This window comes from Gambusia affinis, linkage group LG02 (genome assembly GCF_019740435.1).
Source record: "Gambusia affinis linkage group LG02, SWU_Gaff_1.0, whole genome shotgun sequence".
Taxonomy (NCBI): Eukaryota; Metazoa; Chordata; class Actinopteri; order Cyprinodontiformes; family Poeciliidae; genus Gambusia; species Gambusia affinis.
This window is the reverse complement of record NC_057869.1, coordinates 13,595,011-13,616,229: the sequence shown is the minus strand read 5'-3', so window position 1 is coordinate 13,616,229 and position 21,219 is coordinate 13,595,011. Positions and strand designations below refer to the sequence as shown.

General features: G+C 37.8%; 1 protein-coding gene across 2 annotated transcripts in view; it reads right to left on the bottom strand.

Annotated features, from left to right (window-relative positions):
* The window catches only part of spon1a (spondin 1a), a 48,724-nt gene extending 35,689 nt beyond the window's left edge, over window positions 1-13,035 (bottom strand). The window contains exons 1-3 of one of the 2 annotated variants that reach the window (XM_044137056.1): window positions 12,505-13,035; window positions 11,648-11,754; window positions 5,452-5,585 (exon numbers count right to left, since the gene is read on the bottom strand). In XM_044137056.1, coding sequence (XP_043992991.1) covers window positions 5,452-5,585; window positions 11,648-11,754; window positions 12,505-12,736 — 473 coding nt within the window. In that variant the 5' untranslated portion in view covers window positions 12,737-13,035. Of the gene's footprint in view, window positions 1-5,451; window positions 5,586-6,082; window positions 6,196-11,647; window positions 11,755-12,504 lie in introns of those variants that run through there. The other variant, XM_044137065.1, reaches the window with a different exon arrangement.
* Window positions 13,036-21,219: the final 8,184 nt, after the last annotated feature.

The following is a 21,219-nucleotide window of genomic DNA, read 5'->3' as shown; positions in this document are numbered from 1 at the left end:
ATTAAGCACCTTGAGAAATGCTGTTCATCCAACAAGTTTGTTTCATTGTGAGGAGATTGTCATTGCTTTAAAATGATGTCTCTGCATTTGATATCGATAGTCTGTCTCAACTCAAACCATGTTTTTAGCTGCTACAACACACTGACCTGTTGAAGAAAAGCATAAAAATTGAGAACTGATAATAACAGGGCGGGTAGCTTTACAGCACTTGAGTTGATTAATAGTGGATTATGTCATGCCCAAAAGTTCTCTGTCATGTTTTAATTGATATCTCGAGCAACAAAAATGCTGAAAATGTTTCCTCAGTTTGCAGAAATGCAGAAATGCACAGTAACCAAATATATCAAGTTTTCTTCTCATAAAAAAAGAAACAATAATTTTGACTGAGAATCATGACCAGAGATATCTAGTCTCTTCACCTTGAACACTTGTAGTTCCCTTTCCCTCTCACACAAACACATTTTCTACCAACTTTTGAAGCCTGCTGTTGGTAAAATTGAAAGACTCAAAAATATTTTAAAACAAAAGGGAATTGAAAGATATTAAAACTGCAACTTATGCACCCCAGAAGTGTTATTTTTAAAACATAAAAAGCCCTAAAAGGATAGGACTTCAAGTATGACTTTCAAAGACACTTGCTGCAATAAACTAACCAACATCTGTTCTGGGAACCTACAAAAGTCCTGGTCAAAAAATCCTTATGTAAAACACAACACTCATCATTTTGCGTAGCTGACACTGGTCTAACTGTACATATTGGAAATATTTTCTCTTAGTCCAATTGCACTTCCATATATATATTGCCAGCTTTGCACCATGTATATTACCAGGTTACTATGAGTATGATGATTACTGTCACTCAAACAGGATAACAAACCAACTGCAAAGAAATAAATATTCTAGAAGCAAACAAGCTGTTTGCAAGGAAAAAGACATGAAGCTTAAAAAGAGGAGCTAATTTCTTACCAAAAGCTATCTGATCTTGGATTAGTACATATTATGTACTATGTTTAAGTGCACAGGATGCAACATATTCACACACATGTTGACAACTTTAATTACCCTTAATCTGTTTTGTATTTTATGGATGGTGTGATCTTTCCCATTAGAGAAACACTTTTAAAAATGTGTATCTGCATGAACTGTTTTGTTATTTAGACAATAAAACAACAAGATTGAAATGAAAATAAAAAATCCTGAAATGTAATGTCAGTTTTTAGACAGTTGCAAAAATGTGATTTCTCAATATCTTTTTAATTTTAGCACTGGCATTTGTTTCATCCCTCTTTGGCAGTTTCAGGCTATGTTTAAACATCTTACTGTGGACATGCTCCCTGCCAGCTGGCGTTTCTACTGGTCTGACCCAAACTGTTCAGCCAAGAAAGACCAGTGCCTTGTGCAACATTTCTGTTAAACTGTGACTGAACTCTGTGTTTTATGCCTTATCAAGAACAGAACAACACTAATAAAGTGTCAAAATACCCAGACAACTGTAACAGAAAAATTGGGGAAGTGTCAGTTTAAATCAATATCTATAACATTGTAGAGCTAAAGACGATGGTATAGCTGACACATGATGAAGAAAGGCTTGCCCCACTTTACTGCAACACATCAGAGATCTTAAAATAGATTTGAAACTTTTAACATCTATTCTCTGAGTTTATGATGTAGAATGTGCACCCAGGCCTGGCCCTATCATCATGGACAAAGTCATACCACAAGGCTCGTTTTTTTTTTCCATCTGAAAGCGCAATAATAGCAATAATTATACTGTCAAACAGCAAAGTTTAGGGTACAACATGTCAGTCAGGGAAGCTTTTAGAAACACACAAACCTACTCATTGTGTAGACACTTGCTATTTTCAGGGCAGGTCTTCTGCTGATAACCAAGAATATTCTAGAGGCCGGCACCCTGACTGGCATTGACAAAGAGCTTGAGATATGTGACGTAAAATTAAAAACAAACATTTACACTGCCCTCAGTGGTGATGAGTCTTTTATTAATCTCAAGTCACGTTTTTTGTGTGTGTATATGTTGACTGTAAGCTTTTTCTATACAGCTGACTGCTTTAGTCATATATATGTTGTATGTATGAGTGTGAAATACCCAGTTTTATTTGAAAACATCCTTCACTTTACAAACACAGGAGATCGACTTTTCTAATCAATCTCACTACTCAGATTTTTGAGCTGTTGCAATGCAGAGTCTTTGGAAAACCTTACTATCATCATAACTGTCTTGCAGGTAAGCGCTGAGACAAATAATTACTGCCAGCCTGTAATTATGATTCTCACAGGCAAACTCTTTTTTAAACCAAAGGCTTCTCTGTGTCTTTGTCCCCATTTCTCTCTGCACTCGTATTAAAGCTGAAGCTCTTCATGAGCTGAATGCAGTGTCACACTTCTGAACCATTTTCCCCTCTGTCCTTGCATTTTGCTGAATCCATTGCCATCTCCCCACTGGTTTCTGTGTAAATGAGGTGAAGACCACAGCAAAAAGGGGTGTGCATGAAAATAAAGTAAGAGGACAGGAAAAAAGGGCAGCAAGCAAACCGAGGAAAAGCTCAGAGGTTATCTATAGGGAGAAAGAAAAACAACCACAGAGAACAAAGAAAACTTGTCATCCCGCAACATTCAAATCAAGGTATGCATTAGTAAAAGTGCAACAGTTTTATTGCTCCTTTGTATCATCAGACGACATAACAGAAAAGCAGTATGCATTAGCACTTAAATAACGCATTGATCTCAGTCTTTGAGATCCCACGCTATCTTTCCATCACCTGCACTCGTTTTGCATGAGGAACAAAAAGGATTAAAACAAAAAACAGGATTTCTGTCATCCATCTGTAAGCAGCCAGGCCCATGCAGGTTTAAAGCTTCCAAATTGTTTTCTGGCACTCAGTTTTGCAATAAAAAATGTCAGTTATTAATTGATTTTGCCAAGGAAATCAAATTTTGATTGAAAAATTTGCACTTTTATGCGTTTTGCATTGGGAGGTGTCAGATTAAAATTGGATCAAAAGTGATAAAAAACTAAAGGCCAGAAGTTATGACCAGCAATATTTAGCAGATTTTATTTTACCTCTAAAAACTATTTTTATTTAATCATGAGAAAGATTTTAGAGTGTACAATTGTTATGAGAATGCATATGTTTTATTTCCTCCACCAAACCTGAAAGCTGAAATTATAAATTTTTTGATAACATTAATGCATGCAGCCCTGGGACAGCCTTTTTCTTCTGCTACCCATACCATTATCATTCAAAATATATCCATTTGGTTGACTAAGTTGTATATATGTTGGTTTTTATCCTTTACAGTTATGATCTTTTACAGTTAAATGCTTTTCTTATCATTATTTTTTTATTTATATGTACCTTTTTCTGAAAATACTTTTCGTTAAATAGCTTGGAGTTATTCTGAAATTTCACGAGCTTTAGTTATTATAATGTATTTGTTCTTGTTGTTTATGTAATTATCTGTTCCTAATGCCAGTAATGCAATAGAGGCATTTTTCCTGTTTTCACAAAGAAAACCCTTGGTACGACATGACAAGTTGTGATTTCAATTATATTTGTCCAGTGTAGAATAATTCAGTTCAATTTTGATTCGCCAAAATGTCAAAAATTTTGAGAAAAATAATATCGAAAGCAACCCAGATGCCTTTAGGCATCAGCTTCAATGCCATTAACAACCTGATGTTTATTATTTTTTTTACACTACTTTACGTTTAACCTGTCCACTGAGTGAACTTGCAAAGAGAAAAACAACAAAGGATTCACTCTAGCTGCCAATGAAGTCCCTCACAAAAAGGAATTCCCCTCAACTTCATGAAGCCCTGGGTGGTAAGCCATGCACAACACAATATGGTGAAACCAGACACAGCCTCAACCTCTGAATGAATCAGGAAAGCAGCCAATGAAATTAATTACTTTCACTTGCTGAGGATATTAAGGTTGAAATGACTTAATATTTGTGAAATGATGTTGTATAAATGACCGAGTTGAAAATAATGTACTCACATTCATCACCATCACATGGATATCATATAACACACATATGTCAGAGTCAAGGCCCGCGGGCCACATCCGGCCCGCGAGAAGATTTTCTACGGCCCCTGGGATGATCTTGATTTATTATTAGAACCGGCCCGCAGCAAGCCGGCACCCCGTCTGAAAAAAAAATGCGAGATGCACCCCCCCCCCCGTTCGATCCTTACGAAGGCTTGGGCCGGTCCGCTGCACTAGACCAAATGCGTCATTTAAAAAAATCTCAATGAACATTCGATCAGTCCGGCCCTCGGCTTGTAGCTAAATTTTTAATTTGGCCCTCCGTCCATTTGACTTTGACACCCCTGATATAACACATTAACTCTGTTTTCAATGCAATCTGTTTTGGTAACTGACACCTAACAAAAGAGGCAATATTCATCAAGAGTGGAGACCCAAAAATTCATGAAAAAGTTTATGTTAAATCATTCTAAAAGAAAGTGTTGATCAGTATATTAAGGCACTTTTCCACTAGCAAGTTGCGCAGTAGCAGGTTAATATGCGGTTCGGTTCTACCTCAGGTAGTGAGCTTTTCCATTCCTCACTATGGTGGGTGGGATGTGAACGTGCAGTGGCTGTGGTCAACAACAACATAAACACTCAGCGATGGAGAACCTCGAAGTTCTGGTTCTGATGCACTCAAATAAACCCAGATATTTCATCTGGCCTCATAGAAATTCATTGTTGACCCAAAGATAATAACAAAGACTCAGATCAGCTGATTGTTTCACTGTACATATAAATATAATTACATTCTGGCACTTTAACTTTAACTTTAGGTAATGCAGTGAAAAGATGTAAATTGATTAACTTTACATATATTTTGGCAAATCTAAAGAAAAATTAAAATTCACATTACAAGCTAATATGTAGTTCCGATGTTTCACACTGTTGGCACAAAACTGCAGCTCTGACAACTCTGACCATAGCTGCATCGTTTCTCTCTTTTTTTATTGCTGTCCGTTCTTCTGAAAGACAAGCTGATAGCAGGTCTACTAAATTATGGTCACCAAAACAGGTGTCCCTGGCGCCAGTCATGATTAAACACATAATCATGTTCTTCTGTACTAAGCAGCTCTCTAATAGAAGATGACATGTCCACAGTCCAAACTCCAAGCTATAATGTTGTTTGGAGTTTGCCTGAGGTAATCACTAGCCAATGAGGAAATGTGGTCAACTGTCAATAAAATCCCTTCGGTGCCATACCTGGCTCGGTGAGGGTAGTACTACCTCTGAAGCAGGCACAAAAATCTGAGTACCGCCAGGCAGAGCCTCGCCAGATCTGATAATGGAAAATGAATCTGGCCAGGGTGGACCAGGTGGAAAAGCACCTCTAGCGTGCAATGAGTCTGTAAGTGTTGGAGCTGCTAGACAGGCTCAACATCCCCTGCTGTATACATACTTTAGAAGAACACAGCCGGTGCCACTTGGGGGCGCAGTCCAAAAAACCTGGATATTGCTCCGCCTGCGAGGAGTGCTCTCTGTCACTGCAGGGGGGCAATTGGTCATGAACTGTGTTTCTTCCTCGTCAATTATCTGCAACACAACCAAACACAAATAAATCAGAGATCAACGCAAATACACGCAGACAAGAATTCAACAACATCATGTCAGTGGATTTAGCCACTAGTCGGACAAAAACTCTTCTGACAAAAGCATTTGCTGCAGGAAAGGGAAAAAAATATGGCAATCTGACCAAATAATGTTCTAAAACATTGGGAATTTTTGTTTAGCATAGCATATTTCAGCAACAGGGCAAATGAGTGTTTTAAATGATTAAAAATAAAATAAAGTTACAAAAAAAATCATTGCCATGGCAAAATAAAGAAAAGTCTTGAAAAGTTGAAGAACAGACTACAATATATAATTCTGAGTTATTAATAAACAATGACAACTAAACAAATGCATTTGAAGGAACTCATTTTTTCAGCTTTTTTGCATTTTTCAAGAAGTTTGTTCCCAATCAGAGTAGACCTTTAATGTGTTATGAAGCCTAGGTGTAAATTCAAACTGGAGGACTCTCTTCATCTCACCTGGTCAGTCAATCAACTCCTAATGCACCTCCTTCACAGATCATTGAGGAGATGAGGAGGGTTAGGGTTAGCCCAACTTTGTACTTGTCATACGTCAGATAATAGTTCACATATTTTCTGTCTTACTGTCATAAACTTGGAAGACCAAAATATGTTTACGTTTAAATGTTGTGAGAAATGAGAGAGTCTCAACTGGTCAGACTTGCATTTTCACCAGATTCTACTAGTGTTTCATCAATGTGATATCATGAAAAATCTTGTGTTTTCAACAACATTACTCAGATTTAGCCATCCTGTTTTCCTCTCATTTTACTTCTCCATCTGTTGAAGACTTGGGAATCTCCCCTTTATAGAGCTTTATGGTCATCTTCTGACACTTTAGCTATTGCTAATGGTCAAAGTGGATTATCCCTTACATCCCCAAACTGTGCTGTCTATATTGCATGTACTGAAATCATTTTGTTAAAGCTATCACAAAGGTAGGTTGTGCTATGGCAGCTGCTCTTTGTGATCAGAATACTTTCCCCGCCTTTACGCCCCATTAATTATGCTGCCGTGCTCTTGACCCTTTGCTGATTCATTGATTTACCCTGGACTGAGTAATTTCATAGATACTAGCAATTAGACACCCGAAAACCAACACAAGATGTGCAGTGATCTACTCATTACAATGAGACCATACCACTCCCTTTTGGAGTATCTTTGCATAAATTTCAGAAACAGATGCCAATGCTATAGGCATACTTTAGCAACAGCAAATGAAAACCTCTTCTATCCTTGTATAAGTCAGTTGGGAGCATATCTGAAAGGTTATGTCAAATCTTTCAATGGCTGCATGCCGTCCAGTTTACACTACATTGCCATAGGCTAAGAATTCACATTATGTTCTGTACTTAATGAAAGACATGAAAATGAAACGATTCTCTTTCTTTTCAGAATCATTAAACACCAAAAACTGTTACATACTATATTTATTGGGAGCAATGTTTACCTTGCAATCAAGACAGACATGCATTAATGTAAAAAAAAAAAAACTATGTAAAAAATGTATTAATTTGGCTAGTATATAATAGAAAGCGTTTTTCTAATAAAAGCACGTCTTTTCCAAATATCCACTCCTTCCTTATGTATTGAACAATATTGAGTGTGAGGCTTTTCTGCTACCCTGACTTGCAGAACTTGCAAGATTATTAAATAATTTTTTCATTTAAACTAAGGCAGTGCTATTTACTAGAATAATTGTTCATTTTTATTTTGGTGCCAAAAGATCACAAGTCAAATAAAAATAACTTCCATTTACCCAAGAGGCCAATTTATTTTGCAATTGGCAGGAAATAAAAACTTATTTTTTTCCTTTCTGGTATATTAGAACTGCACACTTACAAATGTGCTCTTAGTTTGTAATGATTCCTGGCTGAACAAGAAAAATAGAGCCCATGCTTTTAATAGTCAAACCAAGACGGTCATACAAAAATTAGGAGAGAGTCAACATAGTCACTGATAAGGCAGGTATTTACCGACAGGTGGTCAGTACCAAACATACCATGAATGACAAACAACATAAAAAAAGCAAAATGACAAAAGTGAGACATGGCAAAGGGGCAAAACGACTTGCACCCTCAGCAGCAACAGTGTTCAACAATCACAAACGCTAATGAACTAAGAAAACACAGATGAGACTAAAATGTTGTTAAATTTGATATAAAGCATAGAAATGGATTGAACAGACCATATTTTCTAAGCTAAATGATCTAATCCTTCACACTTTGAAATCTACATATCGTTCATCCCTATCATTACCCTAGTCTTAAATCATTCGCTTTTGTTCAGCCCCAGGATAGTGGAGTATTTCAAGTCCAGCCAACACTTATACTACCAGTTTTATCTTCTGAGTAAAATATAAAGAAGATATCTAAAAGGTTTTCAAGGCCTGAAAACCTCTTCAAAGTGCTTCTGATGCTGCAGATGGCCAAGAACTCCAGCTAAGTCACTCCAGGATGAAGGAGCTCCTCACCATATATCAATCTTTGAGTCCAGGAACCATTTTGAAAACTTTACTTTCAGTCATTGCATAAGCAACTTCATGAAGTCGCTCAGTACAGTTTGTAGTCTTAGTACCATTAGATTTGCATCAGCTTTCCTTACCAGGTCAAAAAAGTGCATCATTTAAAATTGCATCACCACAAGGGTTTCCATGATCCCCTGAAAAAATAAGATTTTTATCTTTTTTTGTTTGCTTGGTTTTTATTTACATGAGGGCTGAAAGGCAATGACAGAAAAACGCCACCCAGCCAAGGCAGACAAGCTTCAGAATACATTCTATGTAGAGGTATACTAGATTGTAAATTAGATTTTTATTTATTTTTTGCTCTATGTCTAGTAATTCTGTCACTTTTAGAATGATGCAGCCTAAAATACTGACTCAGTCCTCATCAAACCCTTGAAAATAACATCTTTCTATGAATTTCTTGCTGATTTTAACTGCACACAAACCTAGATAAGCTGTGCCAGCGAGCTAATATTCACTCCCCAGAAACCAAATATGTGTTGGATAGGAAGAGACATCAGGGCAGTAGAGATGAGGAACTTTCTCACTCCATAAAGCTGTCAGCAGAGAATTTCTTTTGTCATTCCAGGTTATGAACGAGTTCCCTTCAAACGTTGGTGGGTGTGTGTCTGTGTGTGTTCGAATAAGTCAAAGGAAGAGTACGTTTAGCAGTCTGTGAGCTGTGTGAGTGTGTGTGTCCATGCATGTTCTGTGTATTTAGCCTGTCTGGGTCTAACCGATTACACCCCCACTTCTGTGTACGTTCCCATGGTTTCAAAGAGGCATGCTCAACCAGTCTGGAGGAGCCACAACATATGTTAAAACCAGCGGAGTCTTATGGAAATGCATTGAACACCATTTTCACAAAGACCCAACTAATTTGCTGTAAAATGACCCATGACTTTTTTTTTTCCTCTGTTTTAGAATCCTCTTAGTTTTGCTGTAGCTGCTGCTCAACCCTTAGCAAAACTATCAAAACCGATTCGAAAAGCCAAATATGGTGAAGCAAAAAGCAGACTTTCAACCCAAGAGGCAAATCTACTACAGCCAGATCACGTCAATAAAGTCATCCTTTTACGCAGTCACAAAACAATTTTCCTTTTCTTGTCCAATTTTGTCAGCCTGCTGGGAAGTAATGTCTCACCAGACATCGCCAACATTCCGTGCTGCTTTACAGTCTTGCCAAAAACCACACAGACACACACAGTGGCAGCTGACCTCCCCAGAGAGCTCAATAAAAGTGCTTTTCATCAAGTCAGGAGCTGTTCAGAGATGGCTGGAATCGGGCACACCAGCAGATTTCAAATGAGCTGCATGTTAAATAAACCTTGACGTCTTCTGTTGAAGCATCTCTCTTCGTTCCTTTCTTTCCACAACTAAACCCCAGTCAACTCAACTTCTTTTGAAAATAATGAATATGTGTGGGTTTTGTTTTTTTTTTGTATGGAATAAAGGACATCAAACATGAAAGGCTGATTGGCCAGTTGATGATAGAGAGATATGTTTTTTTTATTTTATTTTTGAAGCCCTGTCTTGTATTGACAGAAAAAAAGACAGGTTACTTTGAAAGAGGGCCATAGCTTCTAAAATTCTGGCAGAAGTATAATCAAAAGCAGGTCCCAGCAATATCTTTTTATACTTGCATCCAAAAAGCTTCGGTCACACATCTGCTTATTTCATCTCACCTTCTTAACAGTCCACAGTCAAACATGTGTGCAGCAGTATGACTGATTTCAGCTGAGAACTCTGCTCATTTTTAACCTGATGTTTCTGACATAAGGTTAGGAAGATGTACACTGAAAACTGCCACCGCATATAAACAGTACAAAGTCTGTTGAAAATAAGAATAACTAGATTTTCTAACATTAGCACTGAATAATGAGAGATGATGTGTAGATAAGACGAAAATAAAATACTCCTCTCCTTTAAGTCAAAGTTCACAGAAGCCACAGCACAGCAGTGAGTTTTACTACAGCCACTGGGGGACTGCTGTGCAAATTTCCACATCAATTATACTGCAGGTTCTTTTTAAAAGGATAGCAGTTAAAAATGTCAAAGCCCCACAAGCTTTAACATGTGATTTCTCCGTTTCTCCACTGATAAAAACAATCGGGTTTTTTTATCCGTTTAAAAACTATTTTATCTACACAATAATAAAATTTCAGTTCCCATTGCAATGTCAACAATATTACAAACACAGATGCATTATTTGCTAGCTTATTGTACATGTTTTTAAGTGCAACATATTCAGAGCCTAGAATTCAACAACATAATAAGCTAATTGTATGGACTTTCACAACATTATTTCATAAACTGAGATTTAAGTGACTGAGATGCTGAAGCTTACAGCAGTGGTTAATCACAACCAGTAGCATAATTACAATATTAATCAATAAGTGCAATTGCATTTTTCTGATATTCTAAAAAATAAATTAAAGTTCTATTTAGAGGTATACTAGATTGTAAATTTGATTTTTGTTTATTTTTTGCTCTATGTCTAGTAATTCGGTCACTTTTAGAACGATGCAGCCTAAAATACTGACTAAGTTCTCATCAAACCCTGGAAAATAACATCTTTCTATGAATTCTTTTTGTCTACCTAATGATCAAGCTGGGATCAGGAGGTTCTAAGGGTTGATTTACCAACCACCTGGTGGATGGACAACCACTCCAAAACCTTGATCACAGCCGTCGGTACTGCAACACTAGGTCAGTGTAATAAATTTGAGGAATAAGTCATTTCTGTCAAGCTGATCTGTCAGATATCAAATTTTAATGTTGGAGATGAGCACTCTAGCCAAATAAGCTTATATTTGAAATTAAATCAACTACCTTAGCAATCTTATCTTTCACATAATTATACACAGGCAGCAAGAAGATATTTTCTAGACCACACACCACATCTTGCACTGCACTATAATTACAAAAGCCCCACGCATTTGTCCATCAACACATTAGCATACCGTGCCGGCACCAGTTCTCTTCTCATTTTTTTTCTTCTTTTTGAACTTCTGGCCTCTCTCTGATCCCTGCCTCTTCCATTTACTGCTCAGGCTGAACCTGGTTTCATAAAACTCTAATTATACTGCGGACAGTTCTAATTGTACACTACACCCAATGCATCATCACATATGAAAAAAGAAAAGATTTATTAGACTTTACACGCGTCAAGGCCAACAGGCCTGGCATATGAGAAGAGCCAGCTGACGGTTGGCTCTTCTTATATTCTAAATCTAGCCTGTTGCAACATGTGAGGTGGAACCATCCAGATCAAACAATTTAAAAGCAAGACAACTGAAGTCAAACACAGTGCTTGCTTTGGAGCGCAGATGAACGATGGTGCAATTTTCAGTTCCAACATGTGTGTAGCATTTTCAGCCACTGACGGTAAATGTAATATATCACACATATATCTTCCACAGAACACTGTATCATCCTTTAGTTGTACAATATTTTTTTTAACTATTCTTTTTTTTTTTTTTGAGAACAGTCTATCAACGTTTCAGCTTATCCCATACCTGGAAATTCCCAGCATAGTCTTCATCCTTGTCTCCTTCTGCACCTTCCTTCAGGGCAATGAGAGTAAATCCTCTAAAGTAAGACGGGCTGGTTGCAGTCAGACTCACTTGATGAGAAAAAACAAGAGTAAGAGCAACCATCAATTTACGGAGAATTGGGGTAAACTACAGTCTTGAATCCAAACAGAAACGGTGGGCTCAGTCAACAATCTATCTTATAAGACTACAGAATAATACATTTCCATTATCTGGAGATTCAGATTTACTTTATTTTGATAAGCTAACAATATTACAAAAAAAATATTGTTACAAGCAGACTGGCAGCTATGCAAAGCCTTCATGACAAATCCTTTGTGTATTTTAAATCAGGGGTAAGATTCTTATCCATTTAGGTGTCACTTTCAAGAAATATATTAAGGACACTTAGTAATTTTCATAGTAGGTGGTGATTTATATGACGCATCTTTTTACAATTCAGATATTCTCAGAATTAAAAGCTACAGAAATGATCACTTATGAAATGTTTTTCAGAATGGCTTTAGCTCAAACGGTCACAGAGCAGATGGTATATGTTTGCGGTGTGCACTTTGGCTGCAGACAAAAAACAAGCAGAACAGGTCAGATCTGGGGCTGTATTAAAGTCACTGTCATGAGCACAGGAGTTTGGAGAGTGACACAATTTTACTAGCTATTAAGAGTGCTCAAATTTACAATAAATCAACCGAAGTTGATGCAACCGTATCCGTTTCGAGCCGACTTATATTTGTGAAACAGCATCTTGTTATACTCTGGAACTAAATCGCAAGTGAACTTGTTTCAAGTTTTGCAGACGGAGTTGTTCTTCGTAGATCACCCACCTCTGTATGTGCTGCCCGGCTGGTACCGCTCAGGCTCCCCCTCAACCTGGAGTTGAAACTCGTTGTTGGTCTCCTTCCGATTGCTCTGAGCCCGTAAAACCCGACTGCAGTAGCTGTCCGCCTTCACGGCTCTGTCGAAGGGCTCCTCGGTGAACGCGAACGTGTTGCAGGTGGCGGAAGAGATGAAGCAGAGCAGGAGGACAGCCCGTGGACATAGTCGAGCTGCTATCATTTTCTTAATTTCACGACTCCGAAATTAAAGAGAAGACAAAAATTAATGTCTGAGATAGAGTACAGGACTGCTCTGGATCTCACTCAAACTTGCCAGCTGCCGAAGTGGACTTGTGCGCTCTTAGCGGGGCAAATCCATCCTGATGTGAACGAGAGTGAAGAGGAGGAGAACTGGCTGGGATGCGCTGTGCGCTCTCTCTACATGAGCGGCACACTGAGCAGGACAGCAGGGGCACGGGCAAGTGGCAGAGCGTACTGAACGTTGCGTGGCTGTCTCTAAGGCCACTGACACTAACAAACCTGTCGGCGGTTCTGACCAACCAACAGGAGCGCCAAGACATCCACTGAGTTTGACTGACTCGAACGGTAATCCGTATCACTTAATCCCCTGAAGGTAGCATGAACGCACAAAGCCACAGAAGAGACAAACTCTAGGATCCTAAACAAGACTAAACAAGTCATCATTTATTGGCTCTTTTGAACCGTCAGCAGGAGGATGGAGATGTAAGCGAACTTTGCTGACTCATTTCCTGTCCCATTCCCACCTTATTTTACTAATGTTGACAAATGTCTCAGTTGTAGGTAAAAGTTAAATGGGCTGCCTCTTTCAGAAGCTCCTTTTCCAACACTGCACCTTAAGCAAGTTATTACGTCAATGCTACTCCATTTTGCAGTTAGAACCATTCTTAGGAGCATGGAACTAAGGAGGTAGTGCACAATAATCTCAGCAGATGTGAAGTTCCACCAGATGTTTGCTGATTCCTGCTGCCACTAGTCTGATGGAACTGTGTGGAAAAGCTGAGGGGGAGTAGTCCTCTGAGCTACGGAAGCTCAGCTGGAGACTACAGCTTCAAGCAAGTGTTTAGGTACCCCCGAATGGTTGCCTTGGGCTCCTCAAACATGCATGAAAGAATCAAAGCACCTTCCCTAGTATGTTTTTGATGAAAGAATAACATAATAGCTTGATATTAAGCTCAACAAAGTCAATTTTAAGTTATACCCCCTCAGCTTTTGTAATGTGACTTTGCTACCTGTAAATTAGGAACATTTATTTTCAGTGTAGCATCTTGTCCCAGGAAAGCAGCCAGAGAGGCTTCTGAAAAGATAATTTAGTCCAACAAAGTTTCAAAACTGTTTGATCACCTTACTTGACATTTTGTGCAAAAATCTGTAGATGAAACCCACAAGACTTGTAATTTCCTGACATTTACTCTTCTGCAACCAGCAAATTGACATTTTACATTTAGGTGAAAAGATGTTGTAATGCATTAAAGCAAAAGTCAATGTGGCACCCATGGGTTCTGATAATGTGAGCAATGATTTTTGATGCTTTCCGTGATAACAATGTTTGAAAATATTCATGTTAGAGCTAACTTTTACCATATGGTCCAAACATTAAAATCACCTGCTTGGCTTCATTTAAACCCCTGCAGGATAGCATATATACACAAAAACACACTTTTCTTTTTATTGTAAGAAATTACTTTTGAAATATTCTGTAGTTGGCTTCTGTTTAGTATCCACTTTTCCTTACTTCCCTTTTCCTCTACTATATTAATTTTTCCTTTTCTAAAGCACTTAAATAATAAATACTTTCTGTTAGACACAAGCTCTTCAATCACTAGCATAGCAGTGCAGAAAACAGACAAGACACTGTACATGTCCTGGAAGTGTAAGTGCTCGAGAACTTTCTCGGTTACTTTGCATAGGTATGGCAATATTTATTCCTATCTGACATTTTCCTGCACCTTCCCTACCCTCCGAGTTTATTTTAGTCCTCGGGCAGGTCAGGAGGAGCATAAAGGGAATGCAAAACCTTCTAATTAACACCAACAATTTGAGTGGTTCCACCTTGTGCATTTACCACTGGGCTGATTATGAATGAGCCCAACACCAGAAAGTTTCATGACAGGATTCTGTTTCTCTCCTTCAGCTGACCTAAATGGAATAATGGTAGAAAAATGAGGGCTAACGTCTATGAATTCTCAAAACTGTCACTCAACTTCTCCTGATAGCTCCAATAGCATCTACAGTGTTAGATTTTAAAAAGATGCCAATTTCAAGTGTAGCAGGCAAGAGACCCCTTATACAATTGTATTTGACCCACATTATAATTTTGTGTTTTTATTATATATGGCCCACCAGCGTATAACAATCATGCTACATATCCCAATAATGCAACAGCACTGCAGCTCATCGCTCAAGGCAAGAATGCACAAGCTGCACATATGGGAGAGTCAGATTCAACAAGGAAACATTCTTCATTGCCAAGTCAGCCCTGCAGTGTTCCCAAGTGCATATTTTGTACAGTGAGTTCACATGGCATTTGCTGACTTTGAAACCCAACAAAAATAGCCTGGAACCGTTTTATAAACCACTTGCTTTTGACATGGAGAAAGCACCTGGAACCAACCAGCCTGAGTTTACAGAACTGCAGTACAACAACACACCCAGAGAGGGCAAAGAATGAGTCCCAGGGTCCTACGCCATTTCCCCCCTTTTCATCCCTGTGAGAATGTCCCAAATCTGCCTCCAAGGTGCATGCTCTGCATGTTTAGAAGTACCTGTTCAAGCAATTATTCTCTGTGATAAAAACAGCACAGAGAAGTCACCTCACTGATGTGCACCTCTAAAGAGTCCAGTGTTTTCACAACTTGAAAAGCAACACTGGCAATTAAAGAACTTGTCACTAGAGAAATGATTGTAGAAATTCACCTCAGAAATCTTTGGTTGTAAGGTACATGTGTGTACCTTAAAAACTTATCTGAACTGTTTATGAATTTTACTACATGTTTCTGTATAATTGCAAAGGTATTGCAAGTTACAATTGTTATTTTAAGTAGGAAAATGTTGGCAAAAGTTTGACGTACCTTTTGTTTTCAAGGGCATATCATTCTTCCTGTCTTCGCACACATGTGAAATTCACAACTGCTGCACCAACCTTTAATAAATCCCCTGGGCTTTGTTTTCAGAGAGGAATAGAGGTCAAGAGGGAAAATCAAATTACGTTCTCATTTGATCGCGATAGAGGAGAAGAGCCTGCTCATTAAACAACCAAGCCTCCTGCTGTGGAGTCATTAGGGCCATATTTACCGTGCAATAGGAATATAAATGGGAAGACTAGAGAGGATTTACTATGTTTTTGTCCACGTAAATTGAAGAAGAATTGAGAGCATTTGAAAGATATTGACTAAAAATAAAAACAGAGAGAAACTTGATTGACTTTGCTGGAAAGTTGCAAACTTGGAAGGTTTTTGTCCATCAATATAAGAGTCATACATTTCTAATATAAGGACTGTATTCTGGAGAGCCTAGAGCCCAGCACATCAATAATTAGACATTATTGTCTTGATGTTAATGTCCCACGTTCTGTAACGTCACACAGCACAGATCAAAAATCCTGGTGCAGGCGTTCGTTTTTACTTCCACTCTGGCTTCTTGCATTCAACACCCCACTCATTCTTTGAAGATAATCCATTTTGATGTCCATCTAAAGGTTTGAGTGTAACATGTGCTGTTCAGAGGCCAGAAAGCAAACAGAGACTATCAGAAATGATCACAGTCAACCAGAAGGTTACGGGGACCGCAAAGTCTGCAGAGGCCGTACTTACTGAATCTTGTCTTCAGCGCTGTAGAGACCCCAGCCATATAAATGGCTTTGAAGAAATCACACTCTCTGTCATAAAGTATTAAGGCTCTGTCACAGATACAAATCTACCCGAGTTTAAGTTTGCTGCTGACATACTGGAGGAAAAATACAATGCTGAGGTGATAAAAACATTGTTCAGCACACTCTTTTTTGACTATGTGAAGGGGTAAAATGTATTGCTACAGAGGTTAAGGTAAATATATGTACAGTTTTATTTTAGGATATATTAATGTCCTTGTGTCATGGTGTGTTTGTTGGTTGATGGAAAACCCAAATGCAGAACGGCAAACAAGTGGAGTATATGATGAAAAGGTGTTTAATCAGAAATTATGAACAACCAACTTACAAAAAAATCCACAGAGAGCAGAGCAGAATGCAAACCATAATCCAAGGAAACAATAACTAGTTAACATAAGGAGACATGAGGGAGACGGTATAGATCAGGAAGGAACCAAAGAAGAACAGAAGGAGCCAGAGAAGAGTGAATGACAGAGGTGTGATTAAATACTGGGAGAGTGAATGCTGGAACAATAGAACTGGGTTGATGAGTTAACTGGTTGCAGGTGTGAGGGAAGAGAGCAGAAGGCTGGATGAGGAGATGGAGAAAGAGAGAAAGAGAGAGGGAGAGAGAGAGAGAGAAAGAGTCATTCACTGGATCCACATTTTCTTTTCAGGCTTGCATGAAAGCATTCTACTCAGGAATCCACACAAGTAAAAAAACATAAAAATTTAAAACAAAATCCTGAACTGAAACTTGCAAATGTTGCCCAGGTGATGTAATGTCTTTGGCACAATGCATTCAGTAAATAACCTTTCCTATAATTTAGAGACATAAAAAGAAAGACACCCAGCTGTGTGGTCTCCTTTAAATGTCACATTAACATGTATGCTGACATTGCAGAAGTGGTGTGACCTTCTGTTTAAATTTGTGCTACAACATGTTCGTTTAAGTTATCGTTTCATAATCTTTCCACTTTAATACTTATTGTGCAGTCATTTCTTCTAAAAATAAGTTTAATTTACAAAATATTCAGTAGAAAAACCCAAAATATTCTAGCTGTTTACAAAACATTTTTTTAACCAGCATTTTCAAGAAGGTCGTGGCCTTTTCTCAGCCACAACATCCCACTTGTTCCTGACCTTTGGCTACTAAAACTCAAGCTGAAGACCCTCATGTTTTTTTTAAATGTTACGCCTAACAGCACTAGATGTATGTGTAGCAAAGCGTCCTGTTTTCATGGAAAACATGATTCAACTAATTAAAAAAACAGAAAAAAAATTACAAGCAAACACAACACACTATCATACTTCTATTAGTGAAGATATTGCTAAATGAATGAATAATTTAAAAATGAAAATGTTTATTTTACTTAAATATTTAAGAATTATGGCCACTGGAAAAATGTATATGTATACCGTATATATATATATATACATATATATATATGTACATCCAAGCAAATCCAGTCAATTTGCTCATTTGTCATGCTGCCTTACTTCTGATATGCAGCCGACTCCACAAGCCAACCTTACCTTATCATTCATTCTTCCCCTAGAGGCAGCTGCAAAATTCATATATACTGTGAGAGTGAAGGCAGGCTTGTGTGGCCTGATCCAACAGATGAGCTCCTATAGCTCAAATTGTTGAGGATGTCATTGCTTGTTCTGATAGAAAAGTGTTAGAATGCACAGAGCGTCACAGTTTGTTACATTTAATACTGCCACCTGTACAGAAACAAAAGCACCAACAATGAGAGCAGCAGTGACCCCGGAGCCAAGATGTATGAATAAATCATATATATTTTTTACATAAGTTGCACAAAGCTGTACTGCGGGAAGAAGGCAACCCAGTGGAGGCAGTATGATGCTAATGAGGGATGGCTGATGCAAATGTTTTGGTCCTGCCATTGAGATGGATGGATGGATCCAGGCATGGCTGCAGACCATGCACACTTTTTCATGGAAAACTATGGAAATTCATTGCTGCAGGACTCTAAGCTCTGCCATGACTAGTTTGAGGAGCACAACAACAAAGCTTGAGGTGTTGACTTGGCCTCCAAATTTCAAAGATGGCAATCTAGTGAAGCATCTGTGGGATGAGTTTGATAAATTAATACAATCCATGTAAGCCCCACCACACCACTATCAGGAATTAAAGGATCCACTGCTGACATCATTGTGCTGGATGCCACATCATACCTTCAGGCCTCAAGAGCAGAAATTAACTAACAACTTCTACAATATCTAGAGAAAACAAGGAATTGACTGGATCAATAATTATGCATACCATATTCTTCTTATTATTATTATTAATTCAGAATAAATCTTTGAAACAATGTTTTATTTTCTTTACACTTCAGTCATTCTACTGATGCACTAATTTGTGTTGGTCAAACAAAAATATCAAGAAAAATATATTATATGTTGGGATTGCAATATGTTAAGATCTCAACATATTACAGTGCTTTTTTTTTTTTTTAAATCACTGTTTTTTATTTTATAAATATAAAACAGTGTTCGCTTTCAACAATATTATATAAATATTGCTAATATCTGACCAAGGGAGAGACGACAGATGGTAACGGTAAACTATGTTTACTTCTTAGAACCCAGAAGCCTCAGGTGTTGGAGGGGAAAAAATCCTTAAATCGCATTCACAGTTCAGAGCTTTCCAATTAGCACAAACAAGTCTAGAAAAACTATGCAAGCCAAAAGAATGGACAAAAACTAATTACTCAAAGGTGAGACGATCATTGGAAAGACATCAAATACCAACCTTCTAATTAGAACCAGACTCCAACAAGACTGCACTCAAGAGTAAAATAAAAATGGCCCCATGTGTAACAACAAACCTGGCACCTCATCATGAATTTACCTGCCGTAGAAAGTAAATTAAAACTTGTACCCTACCTCTGGGACACATAACTCTTCAGGTAGACATTGATATTTGGATTCCATGGCTCAGGAAGAGTTATGTATGCAGAAACACTTTAAATAGAGAAACACAGCTGCAGTACTTTAGACATTACGATCCATTCACATAGTTTTTATTTATTGGGGTGGAAACTGATAACACTTCAGCTACGTGCCCATCATCAGCAAACATTAAGATAATGAGCTTACAAATAGATTTTTTTAAAATCCATTAGCCTGTCAACTTGTGTTTCCTATGATTTCTGCAATTAAATGTTTTCTGTTAGCTTTATACTAGTTATGCATTTTAAGTGCGGAAATAGTTCAAGAGTAAGTAGCAGCGGATATTATGGGCAATTTTTACATGCTATCATTTACAAACAGAGCTTTTTATTATTATTATTATTTCTGGCCAGATTATGTGCATGAAACATTAATCCTTTCTTCTCTTTGTACTATGAGTCTTCATTCTGTTCCTATGAAGTAGGCATGCTTCACATATTGGTCAATTTCTTATATAAATTATCATAAAAATGAAATCTACAGTACCACAAGTGTTTTCCACACTGGGAAAGAGACATATCCATCAGCTCGCATACAACTCCACCCCCCGGAGTCCAACACACACTAACAAACAGACAGGATATCACAATAGCCTTCAGGCTATGAGCAGATGTGTTCCTCTCTATCTTGTAACTTCTGTTATCCACGGGGATAGCTTTTAGTCTTGGAGATCATCACAACATCAGGATATTATCTCTCCATCACACTATTCACATCCCCCAAATCCCAACACTTGCTCATAAAACCATTCCTCCCATCTTTTTTCCCCGAAATAATCTCTGCTTCAGGCATTACTCATTTCTGCCTGCCATGTTGGGGGTGTTTTTCAATAGACCACAGACAAAAGAAGAGCATGTGTGTGTCGCTCAGATACTGATCTGCTGCAGCAGCGTATGAGCACAGACCTGATGTAATTGGTGTGCAGGCAACCTTATACAATCACACTGATGATCACTCACCCGGTTTGATAATGGACCATTTCACGGGGACATGATAAAGCTTGGTAGGTTATAGATTGAGTAAACTAAAATGTTCAGCATTTTCAATCAGAGGAGTTTCTTTGTGGCACAAATTGGGTTTACATACAGAAATCTTGTTCAAGTCTTTGTTTTGGAGACAGTGTCAGCTAAATCTGTGCTATGTTGAATAACATGTAACTAAATCCAGTAACGTATGTATACTTTAAAACAGAGATGATCTGAATATATTATTTGTCTTTCAGAATAAAAGATATAGAATGATGAAAATATGGCATATCTGGTCCAAATTGTTTCAGCTTTCTGCCTGTTGATGAAGATATTAAATGAGGTGACGTTAAACTTGCAATCATCAACCATCTGGTGGTAGAAACCCAATGATACAACTGAATCAAACTTAATCTTAGTTGGTCAAAAATGCTTAATGGAAAAAGAGAAAAATATCTATCTACTGATTTTTTTTAAAGGCCTGAGGTTTGCAGAGTGTGACTTCCATGAACCAGATGTCCAGCACTTATTATAGGTGTCAGGGCCAATCATCAAGCTTAGAAAGGACATGACTGTTTTCACGGAAAGGTTGTACATGGCCTACAACGGTGGTAAGTTAGATGGTATCAGTCAAAGTAACAGTGATGGCAGAACTCAAAGTTTCCCAGAAAAACTCTTCTCAATTTGTCACATTCCCAACACTAGCTCTTTTGATTTTCGAATATTTGAGATTTGGTTTTCATTTGTGTTTTGATCGTTTCTTTGTTTATTTAATTTTGAAAAGTTTTTTTTTTTTTTTTTCCATATTCCACTTGTTTCTCTGTGACCACTTTGGCTAGAAAGTTGTTGCCATATAGATTCTTTATTTTATGTTTGTTTTCTTTTTTAATTTAT